We start from the raw sequence: 15,425 nt of genomic DNA on the forward strand, positions 1-15,425 counted from the left end.
TATCTTGGTCAGTCCATCTCCAGTCTTCAGTTAGTATACGACACCCGGTGTAAATAGCTAGTTGGGTATTTATAAACTAGTTCCAACCACTAATGCTGATGAACATTTATATATTCTCTACCCATCCAAACATTACCTATAAGCCTGTTCATATGATAAAACTAATTTGGGATGATATTTGTATTCATTGCTCATTGTTAAAGTTAATCTGAAAATCCTCTTCCTGTAATAGCTAATATACATTAAGATAATGATTATGTTTAATAACAAAGATTTGTCTTGAGTATAAGAGGATATTTTAAAAAATCATTATTACTTTGAGAGAAGTTATAAGCTTTTATACAAAGTTCTTATAACTATCAATCAAGGTGTCCATTAGCCTTATATCACTGCTTATTCCTACCATTGATCACACACCAATATCTAACTTTTACAAATAGTCTACTAATCCTTGTTTAAATCGATTTCCCATATCGGTTAAACGCATAGCACATTATAACAGAAAATGATCAGTCAATACACATTCAATCCCCAATCTTACATATTTATTAACATACACACAGGTATATTTGTCTAGTATGAAGGAATACTAAACCACTCTATATGCAGTTACGCATACATTCAATAAATTATATGAATATATTATTGACTAAAATAATAAACACGAGTTTTGAACAACTAAATTATTGTATGTATGTGGTATTTCCATGGTCATTTCATGCTTTTTTGTTCAAATTAGGAAAGAAATTAAAGTCAGCTGAAATCTAACTAGCAGTAATAACTGTTCACTTCCGTTCTCTACATACATTAGTTATTCAAAGAATAAGTGTAGTATTCATTACTGAAATTAGCCCAATAATCTCAGTAAGAAGTTATTATATTGACACAACTACATATGTTCCTATGAGCACAATAATAAATAAACAGGCATGTATAGACATACTAATGTGAGCACTTCATATATAAATATATATAATTGTTTATATTGGTTCATAAATAGTATTCGCTAGGAAAATTACACACTTTAGGCCATTTGTATTATTTGAGTAAAGAACACATGGAAGTGATAACTTCAAATGATCAAAATTTGTTAAACAATCCATTATCTCAAGTTAAAAAAGCTAAACAGGAACATCAAGATATAACTGGTACTGAAATACCTCTACCGAATTACTATCCACAGCTACGTGAAAGTCCATTGCCATATGATTTTCAACAAAGTGGTTATCCATTTCGTACTCTCTCAACAACAATGACACCATCATCATCACCAACATTATCGATATCATCATCCCCGAATTTTACTGCTTTCGCAAGATCTTCATCAACAACATCTCTTCCTAACAAGTCATCATCACAGCCTATAAATTATGGTTCAAATGGACCAGACTGTTTAGTAATTTTAGATATTTGTACATCTGGTCGACAGCATGATGAAACAGGTTCCGATGAACATCCAATTATGTTATTGACTGCGAAAATCTATCAACTAAAACAAAATGATGTAAGTACGATAGAACTAAAAAATTTCCCAAGTTGATTTTTATTAAACAGAATAATTTTTTTTCACTTAACTGTTCTTAATGCAACTAACTACTTAGGTTAATTATTCAGTCATCAGCTGTTACTTGGTAATCTAATTCATTACTCTTGTGAATAACTAAGGAATATTTGATTTTTATTTCGAATTTAAAATGTACTTGTAAAAAACAACGATGTCGGATGGTTGTAATTACCTTAAGAGTAATCTCATCGACAATTTAGATGTATGTATATAGCTGTTTGCTTCTATCCTGAAGATACGTTCTGGAAGAATGTTCAGAGTGGTATTTGACAGACTATCTGGAAAATAAGGAGAACGTGAGAAAGAAGGAGCTGACAGTAGCGTGAACACATGATATATACTTACGATAGATAATAAAAGCAATTGATAATAAGTGGAAATTACACAAACGTGTAATAACGAAAAGTCGCTTATTTAAAGCTGATACAGTACGGCGCAGTGTCCTTGCCTTTTTAAGGTTGGTCAAGCTTCATTCGTGTGGAGCGCTTAATCTTTAGACCATTAGTTTAACCTTCATGGCTTACATTCTTAATTCGATGTCCACTGGTGTGGTGTTCTAATCATGTTTACTTTGATCAAGCCTTACTCGGTAAAGCTGATTAGTTTGTCTGGATTAGAATCCGCTTTCCGAGGCTTGATAACCCACCGTGTGGACGTGATTTCGTGGGGAAATCGTTAGAACTCTTGCGTCTCGGCTCACGGACACCGCACCTGGGACAAGTATAGCTCACATGCACACCGGTAACACAAGTTTTCATTTATGCATACCATATCATACACGAAAGTATATTCACCCACTGCGAGGGTAGATGGTCACCGATTCCTTCGAACGTACTTGCTACAACTGACTGTCTCTTATGCATTATGTACATATCGCTGGTATGAGGGATTGTATCCATACACTTCATGAAATACACATAAGTATAAGCGCTCTCTCATGATGGGTTGATGGTCACCTTTCCCTAGTATTTGCTACCACATATTTTTATTATCTTCGACCTGGAGGATTAGTCCTCTGATTTGAATAAACATGGGCAGACATTTTTTCAGAGTATATTCCTTGCACTAACCACACGTGTGTTCTTTGGATATACATACATACATGATTTGCACAAGCCGAGACTTATGCATTACATTACAGTGCTTACTTCTACGCTGTGTGACGTGAGTGATTATTTTTCTTTTTAGACACCTTTGGCGGAAAATAATAAACTGTCATTATGGCCGGTCACTAACTTGTAACTAATGGCATACTGCCCCAGGTTATTTTAAACGATCAGTATGAGATCACCTAGTATGGCAGCCAGAAAAGCTGACCTATTCAAGATTAAAGAATTCACATTGCCAAGTAGTAACTCATGCAAATTTTTATTGCGATCACGGACCGATACAAGTTTCACTGAAAGTTAACAATATCCATGTCCCTTACTACTTATTCAGAACTGTATATTATTTAATACAGAATGAATTATGTCAGTGGATTAAACAGGGAACATCAGTTCATTGAAGAATTCATACGTGCTTTTTTTAAAATTATACATAAGTTTAGAGTCTCATCCCACTATTTTCTTCTAGCTACCCGTCAATGGCTAAATGAAAACGTTTAGCCATAATCTTCATTGTCATCTTGTTGAGGCATACACTTTCAAAATGTCTTGTTTCTGTTTTAAAACCTAGTAATAAATTCGTCATAGATTTCTGAAACTCTCTGATGATTGAAGGGATAACTCAAATTAAATTATATTTTATTAAAAAATAATCAATAATCAATTATGGTAAAAAATATTAATTTATCATTTACTCCACATACATTAGGATTATCAATGTCAAACAATGTCATCAATGACTGTCAATAAATAAAGGGAAACTTTTTAAATATGTATTTTCCCAAGTTATCCATCTGCAAACAAATATGGCAATACTACTAGCTGATAGTTATTCTATAAAATTTCTTAAATCTGTTTAGCCCATTCTTGTACCTAAATATTAGCTAAAATTAAACTAAGAGATACATAATCCTTGGTTGGAGTTGGTTAGATAATCATATTCTATGGATGAAGATCATGAATACTGTAGTGTAAAATCAATTCATATAGCAAATATATTCATACCATATTTTCTTCCAAATCTTCATTTGTAATCACACTTCATACTATCTCATTCCCGATGTTATGTATTCTGTTTAGGAGTTTGTCAAAATTTTTACCCTTCATTGATGTTTTGCTTCTCATCAATTTTCTCTCCATATGAAACTTCTTTCATAGTGCCCACGAGAACTGAAACAAACTGAACTGACATATTTGGATTGGAGTTCATTGTTACCTATTACATAATGACTAATTGATACACCTACAGAGTAATTAATAATTTAAATAATTTTAAACAAATATTCTCTTATAATTATATAGATTCATCCTATTATTGATGGTACTATATGAACAGTAAATCATTTGTAAATTAAATACTTTTAAAATATTAATCATATTACTTATTGTCAACAAAATTCTCTTGATTTCCAGCAAGATGGTGAAGAATTTCAACAGTTTATTAAACCTTGTCAAATAATCTGTCATGATTCTAAAGAGTTTAGTATGTCAAAAATTAAACAATCGTATGTTAAGTTAGAAAGTGATGAGATTTGTCCACAAGATGATAATAACAGTTCATTGACAGATATAATAATTCAGTCTAATGTTAATGGAGAGAACTATAGTATGAAAATGATTGGACCAACTGAAGAGTGCCTAGAAGTGACGTCAGTAAATACTCAAATTCTAACCGAAGCTCCACTACTTGAAAACGTTTTAAAAGATGTAAGTTTGAGAGAAAAAAACACTTAAAACATTTTTTTTCAGATATTTCATGAGTAGGAATGTTTTAGTGTTATCATCAGTAACTAAATCCTAGGAACTTACAGATCGAAATTTAATCTAATTGCTTTACTAGTATAGGGGTTGTGGAGATTATTAAGATTTTGATTGAGATCATGAACCGATTGATGTTAAACCACCACCTTTGGAAACCCGGAGGCACTGGACGGCCGTTTCGTCCTATTGTGGGACTCCTCAGCAGTGCGCATCCACGATCCCGCTCGCGGGATTCGAACCCAGAGCCTTCGGTCTCGCGCGCGAACGCTTAACCAACTGGACCACTGAGCCGGCATCCAATGGTGATAGTATCTAACATCAACCAATCCACGAAATTGCGCGACCAACTTCCATTGTACTGAGGTAGATACCTGTCTCTACCCGACATGGATTAGCTCCACTGATCACGGCTTCTCACTAGAACTTCGAGAATTCCCTCACGAAGCTAGTCACTAGTGAGCACATGTTGATTACTAGTATAGGGGTTGTGAAAATTATTAAGTTTTTGATACTATCACCATTGGATGCCGGCTCAGTGGTCCAGTTGGTTAAGCGTTCGCGCGCGAGACCGAAGGCCCTAGGTTTGAATCCCGCGAGCGGGATCGTGGATGCTCACTGCTGAGGAGTCCCACAATAGGACGAAACGGCCGTCCAGTGCTTTCAGGTTTCCAAAGGTGGTGGTTTAACATCAATCGGTTCATGATCTCAATCAAAAACTAATTGCTTTAATTAAATGAATTTGATGAAATCTATATAAGATGGTGTTCCTTAATATTTTACTCAGAATTGAGTATGACTTAGCATTTAACATCATATATCCTTGGCAAAATAATGTGGTCATTAATAAGGACTTTAAAGTAGTTGGTTTGTGTAAGCAGAAATGAGACTCATGATTTGATGGATACTGATTCCACTGTTCTGGTTAGTCATTAGCATAGAGATTTGTCATTTAAGCAGAATTCTCCAGAAAATAACTTTATAAAATAAAATACAAACAGTCCAATGAAATAACTTTTCTCTTTGACAACACTTTTCTGATCACTCAAAGTGCCACAGTTTACAGGGGGTGATCAGCAACACCTGACCCATATCGTAAATCATAACATAGTGTTATATAGATAATATTGAAAAAATGAATTCAACCCATTAAATTGTCTCAAAGTAGTAATTTTAACTACAACTTCTCATTTGAATATCTCCGAGCTTTAATTCTACTCTACTAACGAAAGTTATCTTTCATTAAAATAGTTACGGACTCTTAATTCCTCTGAAAGGTAAGTGTTGAAAATCTAAAACAATTTGAAATTTCGAATATTCTTAAACGATCGAATTCTTAATCATCGTCACTGTTATCATCATAAAAATAATCCTCTATCGGTTTTCAGAAAGTATTTTATCGTTTCTTACAATAACAGAATATGGTTTTTAAACAGTGTGTTTTAATACCATAGTTTCGTATTTGAATAACTCTACCACATCAGGAATTTTGTGGATAGTTAACCAAATATCTTTTTCTAATTTGTAGTAGGCTGGTTAGTTTGAGGTGATTATCAGAATCTAAAGAGTTTTAGAAATAAGATTTTCTAAACCGTATTTACTCACTCATCATACCAATCAGTTTGTCTTAGGACACGAATACATAGGCCTCTTGTTTTATAAGAAAAATGAGAGATAATTAGTATAATGTTAAAACACTTCTGATTTCTTTCGGCAGTACATCTTGTTTCAAGTTGTTAGTTAAATATAGATTTTTATCACTAAACTGATAGTTTTTTAATTAGTGTTTTGGTATTAATGATACTTGAATCGCAATCTGTCTTTACAAACCTATCTCAAAAATTTATTTGTCGTTCTCACTGAACAATAATTCATTGTTCTTTCTTACTATGACAGTTCAACCAGTGGATTCAAGACAATAATCTGTATTGTTTCCGAAATGATCATTCTACGGTGAATGATAGACATCTTGATCAGGATTCTCCTCCATATTGTTGCTCAACTGCTAATTCTAGAACTACCATTAATACTAATAAAACCACTACGGAGAAAATGGAATGTGATGAAAATTTGAAAAGTTTTCTCTTGCTAGTTGATGGACCGTACGGTATACGTTTAACACTTCATCCAGAAACTACAACAAAATCAATTGACATTACAAATTATCCTTATTTTTATCAATTTATTGATATAAGAAAATCTTTTGCAAAATTCTATAAACTTGCTACTATTCCAAATACAATTAATGAAATGATCGAATGTAAGTTATGATAGAGCAAATTAGCTTTTTGTAAATTTTTTGCTCATTAGATTTAAGTTTACACCTAAGAGAATATATTGTTTATTCAAAAAGATTATGATATTGGCGTATCTCAGTTGTTTTCGATAGTTTTACAATTTCTCTAGATCAAGAAATCGTTACGACTTATAATAACAAATTTGATAAAGTAATAATAACTTAAAATATAGAATTAGGTTGGAAATAAAATATATTAATGTCTTTAAAAGCATCATTCTTAATGGTTCCTCAAATACCAAGATGATAAACTATACAAGTGTATGCGAATATTCGTCAATATTAAAACGAATAGTTTGATAGAAATTTGGCGCTGAGTATAGAGAAGACATAATATATGAAAATCATATTTGAAATAATTTCAGTGATTGAAATTCTAATAATTCCAACGTTTCATCTAGAAAACTTGTATGAACGAAACGTTGGGATTATTTAAATTTCGTAATTTTCTAAATAAATGTGTTTATTTAAGGATAGTGTCTGTTCGTTTTACCTATCTTTAAAGCTCATTACTTAGTTGATCTTGGGTAAAGATTACTTAGATTAGAAAACGTTGCACTGAAATACATGAATGAGCTCCACTATCGGTAGTTTATTGCTGACAGGTACATGTTAAGTGAGAATCGATAAGGAATCTTTTCCATGAGTTTCGTGTTAGAAAGGTATTCATATACTCCAGAGAAAACAAGCGTTACCTAATAGATTTCAATTTATATCATTCAGCTTCACAGTTTATGAAGTTGCCACTGAGGGTTAAAACCAACTCCTAAAGGAACTATGTGATTTTAAATCAACTGATCACTGATGACGTTTTTCTAACCTTGAGATATCAAATTGGTCATTATTCAGTGGTCAAATAATTATACTTACAAACAAGTACTAACTGGCATACCAACGAGAATGATTATATATATACAGGAAAGTATCTGTCTTTTCTAAATAATTCAAATGCTACATTTTCAGATTATTTCCATTTTATTCTCTAAGTGAAGCCCAAGAGAGACCAATGAAGTCGGATGGAAACGGATGAAACCTAATCTTCAATACAATATAAGTATAAACAACAAACATACTTTTAATAATCTCCTCGACATTTAGAAAGATGTTGACACCATATTAGTTAATAGCCGACTCAGCGAAATATTGGAATGTATCTCTTAGCATATCATATTACTTATTTTGTAAGTTCCTACAAATCAAAACCACTAATTTTCATGTCAAAATAGACCTAAAAACGTTTTTGACACAAAAATTTTGTTTGCAGTAGTAACTATTATTGTATAGTATGATTATTGCATGTGTAGATACGTATTCAGTATATTTAAGGTTGCTATAAAGTCGAGAAACTGAGATGACGACAATATCATTGTGTAATCCAACTGAAAATCACTCGAGTTGCTTTAACAAGGTTATAGATTAATGAGGATAGTAAGTAAACTGCGCCTAAACTATACATACTACACAGTTCTTAGCTATTCAAAAAATGTATTCCAACAATGTTTATTGGCTATTCGTCTTCAGACTAAAGAAGTTTCTACCATTATCACATGGCAAAATATTTGTAAAGTATGGGTGACAACTCTCTTTTTTCTCATCAAAGAATAGAGAAGATCGAAAATATTGAGCCTCCATAACGCTTCTGCTTGTATCTCACAATTTTAGGTACCGCAACAGGTCCTAAGTATTTTTTAATAAAGTACATGATTATATCTTGTAACATACCAAGTTGAAAACAGATAGTCTTGGACATTTAATACAACCACTGCATACGGCTAATGATTTAAATTTTTTTATTCTATATCAATTTAAAATTTAAGAATAGTTAATAATCTTCAAATAAGCCTCTATTAACAATTTCAACCTTATATCATTACATTGTTATGGTCTTGCACAATCGCCCGGACCAAACTCTGGAAACCTAGTTTACGTATGAGTAGCTCGGTCGACTTTTGAGAACATCGAATCTCACGTAAGGCAACTGTTCCCTGGCGCTAATGATAAGGCTTCTTAACACCACCAGTACTGCTGTTCAAATTCATAGCACGTACGAAGCAGACTGCTCGCAAGAGTACTGGTGGGAATGTAGAAGTGAATGTAGAACAGACATAACAAGTGTTATGCACTCGACTGTTAGCCACATTCCATCTACCCTATACAATATATGATTCATTTGTTTAAATATTAACTTTTTATGCATAGTACCACATTTTCAAATGGACTCTATCATAGGCTAATATCATTCATCTTTATACACGTTTATATAATCAGTGGACTTGCTCATGATCAAACATAATGATTTCTCTTTACTTTCTGTTTTTTTCTGCTTATTTCAAAGACTTACAAATAGACGATGATTATTCACCACCCTATTCAAATATTCAACTTAAAGAATCATTCTTATTAAAATCTCAACTTGAGAAGATTGATAATCACTATGAATATCAGTACTGTAATTCAGAAATACAACTACCAAGAAATATTGCTACCACTACAAATCTTCCACAAGATCATTTTATTCCTTCGACAGTAGAAGAACCATGTATATCAAATCAAGATTATCAACAGTTCAATTCCAAGTCGATTGGATTAAAAAGTCAACCAGGTTATTGGCCTACCCAACACTGTCGAATTTTAGCAAAAGTAATACAGAAAATGACATTAGATGGTTAGTTTGTGTAAAGCTCATTGCTATTTTCACTAAAAAACCACACCAGAAGTAAACTCACTGACAATTTTATATCAATCTATAAATTTGTTTTCTGTATAAATACCCAAATTAGTGTCATAAGAATTTTATTTTGTAAAATTTGAATATATCAACGTTGAGATATTTTACCATGACACTGAGCAAAAATAAAAATAAAATAGAGATTTAAGGTTTATTACCCCTAAAATTCGAAACACTTAATGAAACAGGCTATATTTTCTAACTATAACCGACAACAATGTTTAGGATAAAACTGTCCACTAATATTTCTTGATATCGGTCTTCGTTCTATTTAATCTTTTTCAACAGTTTGATGGAACCTTTTCTTAAAAACAGTTACTGTAATAAATAAAGAGTAATTGTTTAAAAATCTAAATGTAATTATTGTTCTTTATTCATATATCTTCCGATGGCCTTCAACTATGACTGGGTCACGATAATTATCGTTTTTATTTCGACATCAGAGAGTGTAAATATTATCTTCATGCATACGCATATTGTTTTATTTAAATTATTATGGTTGTATGTCTTATTTCATGTATTATTCACATAGTTTATAAATAATTCATTCACTTTATTTGATATGTTTGAAAAACATTTAATTGTGTAGTCATTCGATGATATTTCTAGTTAATTTATGCAACTAAAAAACAAACACAATCAAACAACAGTCCTTATGTGAAATGAAAACAAACAGATGATATATCAAATTGAATAGTAAATGAAAAAGCTGGCTCTTTATATATATCAACTTCTGAGAATAAGGTAATCATGATAAGTGAATGATTAAAAAGCCTTGGTACTCATAGAGAAGATTTTGATTCGTGCATTTTAGGCAGATTGTTAATAAAAATTTCTTTTAATTTAAAGATGGTTCTTAAAATGATCCACCAAAGAACCGCTGAAATTAAAGAAACTAGTGAACGGTTGTTTCATTCAAGTTTAAAACTGTTCAGTAATTCATTGAAGAGGAAGGATGTATTTGTAAAATCTCAGCGAATGAATTTGATGTAAATCTAACGCTTTGCTTGGCAATCTGGTTCAAGCTTTTTCAAGAAAATATATTCAAACATCAAAATATTCTGTTGACCCACAATGGGATCGAAGTCAGTACATTCTGACTATATGAGTAACACTTTACTGTCTGTCCTTTGAATTGGAAGCAAACTATTTACATTTCCACCAAGTATATTACTACTCCATTATATTCTTCACTGTGGGTAGATCAATAATTACTAGATAATTCCTCCAGTGATTTTGAAATTGACATTTCACAGTTCTCGGTAATCATCAAATGCTATTGGTTAAATAACAATCGCTTCAGATGACTACTAGTCAATCAACTTAAGGAATTTGGCAATTAACTTAATATTTTGAGGACTATAAGCGCCGATTTAGAGAGAAAATAAATAGTTTTGCACACACATAGAAAGCTTCTACAATTCCTAGAATGCATATCAGACGGAGATTTATGAGCCATTTTAAGGTAAATCGTGATGAAAGAATGTGAACGTCAACAGTGAAATTCAGATTCGTTTACGGCCCCAAATAAGGTGAAACGCATATCCCGGATTATATTTTCAACCACTCTCGAATTTGTAACTAAGTAGAAATATCGAGACAATCTACTCAGGATGAATAAACATATTAAAAGAGAATGAATAATTTCACTTCTTCAAATTATCAGTCGAAGATTACATACCTTTTCCAATATAATTTTCTATCAGTATAGGGTTATGGAGAGTATTACGTTTGTGATGGAGATCATGAACTGATTGATGTTAGACTACCATTGAAAACCTGGAGGCACTGGATGGCCGTTTCGTCCTATTGTGGGACTCATCAGCGGTGCTCATCCACAATCCCGCTCGCGGGATTCGAACCCAGGGCCTTCAGTCTCGCGCGCGAACGCTTAACCTCTAAATCACTGAGTCGGCATCCAACCGTGTTAATGCCTAACCTCAACCAATTCACAGTATTGAGCGACCATCTTCCATTGTACTGAGGTGGATACCTGTATCTACTCGACACCGATATTTCATGTCTCACCACCAGTGAGCATGGTCCGCTACTCTCTAGTTCTATTTCGGCTTTTGTAGAAATTATACAAACATCAAGAAAAGCTCATCTTTAAATTTGTAATAGTCCTAAACATTTGGAGATTTAAGCCTGTTAAATGTGTGCCAAAATTAAATTAATTTTCAATTAGAAACACTTTATATATTCTTTGATAAAATCATGAGTTTTATTTGTAACATTAATCATAGTTAGTAGAATTAAATTAACTTTCATAACACTTACATTACAGTTTACCATCTGTCAGTTTGTAAACAATACAAGTACTACGATCAAACTATTGTTAGTATATATATGAGATCAGTCTAAAATTCCTCCACTATTCTCTACCGAAATAACAGATGTTCATAACGCTTGATAGCTTTCTTTACAGTTTGATCATTTTTCAATTTAAACAAAAAATAAATAGATCAATATTAAGGTTGAAAAAATGAACAAGACTTTCCATCTGTACATGCTGTAGTTCAAAATAGATTTAAGAGATTAAACAATAAGCAAAATATTAAAATAACACATATGGTACGAATGTCAATTGATGAGATTCACTTAAACAAGTCAATATTTATTTTCAATAATGACAAATGGATTTATTTATTTTGTCTTTTTTTCTAACTATTACTATATGAACACTCATTTGTAACTAATTATTTATTTGCCTTATATTGTTCTATTTTAACAAATAATTGTAGATAGACAAAAGTTATACTATATTTATTGTGTTATATTAAGTGTCATAGTATATATTAAACAATAAAGACTAGAAGTTCACAAATAAATAAAAGAATTGTACAACTACATTGGATATATTATGTCAAGTGACTAGAAGAGATAGAGTAGAATATTTTTGTATTCGTTAAACTTCAGTTAAACGTACCTTTAACTATGAGTCAAATGTTGTCGTGTTTTTAATGTTTGTTTAAATATTAAGAGGTTTCATTAAAACAAATTCATGATTAATCCTTAAGTTGTTCAGTATTGTGTCTTTGTTAGCCGAATATTAGTGAAAGTAGATAAAATATCATATAGATAGATTAACTGTTGATTTAAATAAACTTTAATACATCAATTGATATGATGAACTGTATTACAGCACAATTATTTACATTATGAATAAACATTACACGCTTAGACAACGCACATAAACCAATCATAATAATACATAGAAAAGTTTAATCTAAAGATTCATCCTGAGTAATATAGTGTGAAAATACCGAAATTATCAAAATGAATTTTCTGACAGGTGAAATTTATGGGATGATTTAAAATATATTTAAATGTAAATTTAATTCGATAGTCAAATATTCATTAACAGAACTATCGCTCTAAAAAAGACGAAGAAGATAGAACCCTTAGACTGTAAATGGTTATTAACAGATGGCAAAAAGAAGCTACAGATATTGAGGGGTACCAGTATTTATATCCAGTAGTTTTAAAATATCCTGTAACGCTCAAAAAACACTTTCTAATTATTTAGTGTCATGAATACATTATAGAGAATAATTGTCTAGTTCTTTAAAATCTCAATATATAAATGTATGAACTCTCATTATTACCTCTCATACCCAAATCCCAAGTCAATCTGTTCATGCATCATGAGAAAAACATCAATAAGGTATTGACCTGGAACAAGTTCCTTTTTGGAATACTGACCCAGTACTCATTTAACTGAATTATAAGTTTTGGCTGACTACATCGATTGAGTCACAAAAATTCTGTCAACATTTTATATAAATGGGAAGCGCTCAACCATTTTTAATTCCACTGTAATTTTTGCTTGACTCTACCTTAGTGTGCAAATATGTATATCAGTTATCAGAGTAAAAACAAATTACAACTAATTCATGTATTAAGTACCTAGTGATGTATTATTATTATGATATATGTATTATCGGTTACAGAAATAAAATAATGTAGGCACTATCAATTTTGATAATTTATAAGCCCTTAATGTCATCGAAATCAAAATATTTTTTCGTAGGTATTAGTTGAGTGATTTTTAATGATTTTATGCTAATATTATTCAGTCACAGAAGCCAGCATAACTTTCATTTTGTGATTGATCGCTTCTTCTAAACTACTCAACAGTAGTATCAAATTTACAGCTAAAATAAATTTAGACAAATGGAATCAGTTGACAATTTCGTTAATAAATATGTCTGTACTAGGTTCCTCAGGTAATATGATCAAATAACTATTTTTATGTATTCACTTACCTCCAGAATGATTGATCTCAAAAATTAAGTTACTTTTTCTTCTGGTCAACATTTTCGGTTATGCGAAACTAAGATTAAGTATACAGTTTTAGGTATAATCCATTCCTAATGAAATTTATTAATTTAGCAATAATCAAGGTATGTTCTTGAAATATTAATTCGCCCAACATTTTTCGGTTAGGAGCAATGGTTTCGCTTTCACACACTAACCGATGACTAGGCGGTCAAGAAGGTCGAATTCTTATTACTAGTCGAATCCTCTAAACCAGCATTCGATCTGCACTAAATAAGGACTTGACACGCATTACATTGATCACCACCCAGTGATCAATCGATTGTGATTACATCTCAGTCCTACAGGAGGTCAGTAGCGGCTCGGATAGCTCAGTGGTAACGTCTCTGACTGTGAAGCTGAGTGACACGAGATCGAATCCGCCAGGGAGCACCAGTTCCCTCAAGATTACAGGTACACCTTGCTGACGAGTGCCAAGTAGCACGAAACCTGGGTTCAGGGTTTCCTGTTGAATACCTTCATCCACTATCTAATCTCCATGTTGAAATGTTTACTTATTATCTTGATCCCGATCAAACAGTCTACCGTAGAGGGGTGAAAATGACTGAATGGTTAAGCCCATGAATGAAGGAACTGGGTGATGTGATGTTCACACTTGAGATCATAAGTAGGTATGGTTGATGTTATCGGATAAGAATGGTACATTTACATTGTAGATTATCTAATTATCAGTGTAGGGTTGTGAAGAGTGCTAAGTTTATATTGGGATCATGTGCTGATCAAAGTTAGACCATCATTGAAAACCTGAAAAAAACTGACGACCGTTTTATCCTAGTATGCGACTCTTCATCAGTTCTCATCTATAACCCTGCAGGCGGGGCTGGAACCCGTTTGATACTGGCTCAGCAGTCTAGAGGTTAAATGTTTGCACGAGGCTGAAGGTCCCGAGTTTGCATTTTACGTGTGATATGATGACTGATGATGAGGAGTCCCGTGCTGGGATGAGACAGCAGTCTAGTGCTTCCAGGTTTTCAACGGTGGTCTAACACTGATTGGTTCATGATCTGAATAAAAATAATCTGATTATAATTATTGACACAACTATTGCTCACAAAGCTTTGCTTGGCTGGTTAATTTTTTTTAAGCATTATACAAATTATGGCATAGATCTTCACTTTATAAAAAAATTGTGTTACAAAGTTTGTTACAATTCTCTTTTAGAACATTCATAGATTATTAAGTTGTGAATATTCAGTAGTTTGAAAAAAGTTTCCACTGTTAACCTCGTTTATTAATCTAGAACTGCACGTTAAAATTAAAACTTTTCTCACATAAAGTATTTAGTATGGTTAATATTACTGTTTTAAAGTTGCAAGCGGCTGATTAGGAGGATTCAAAAAATCTGATGAATTATTGTTTAAATAAATACTATATAATGATCTTTATTTATTTTTTCACAGGAATGGAATGGACAGAGTTTGAAACAGTTAATCGTGAATATTACCCGGCTATAATGTAAGCACATAGCATTTTCGAATATGTAAAAACGATGTTTGGAATTTTCGATGAAATATTTCATTAAAAACGTTCATATAAATCGTCAAGCAAGATATTCTTATGAAGTTATTTGTCAGTCGCCATTGCCGTAATAATCTACTGTTATGAGTGTATGAGATTCTTGTTCTAAATTCT

The 15,425-nt window shown here is 32.1% G+C and overlaps 1 protein-coding gene across 1 annotated transcript in view; it reads left to right on the forward strand.

Moving 5' to 3' along the window:
- Positions 1-1,057: 1,057 nt before the first annotated feature.
- ESRP1 (Epithelial splicing regulatory protein 1) overlaps positions 1,058-15,425 on the forward strand; it is a gene marked incomplete at its 5' end in the record, with an annotated part of 32,975 nt that continues 18,607 nt past the window's right edge. The window contains 5 exons of the mRNA XM_035729978.2: positions 1,058-1,504; positions 4,084-4,377; positions 6,325-6,688; positions 9,060-9,389; positions 15,194-15,248. Of these exons, the coding sequence (XP_035589339.1) occupies positions 1,058-1,504; positions 4,084-4,377; positions 6,325-6,688; positions 9,060-9,389; positions 15,194-15,248 (1,490 nt within the window). The remainder of the gene's footprint in view (positions 1,505-4,083; positions 4,378-6,324; positions 6,689-9,059; positions 9,390-15,193; positions 15,249-15,425) is intronic.

This window comes from Schistosoma haematobium, chromosome ZW (genome assembly GCF_000699445.3).
Source record: "Schistosoma haematobium chromosome ZW, whole genome shotgun sequence".
Taxonomy (NCBI): domain Eukaryota; kingdom Metazoa; phylum Platyhelminthes; class Trematoda; order Strigeidida; family Schistosomatidae; genus Schistosoma; species Schistosoma haematobium.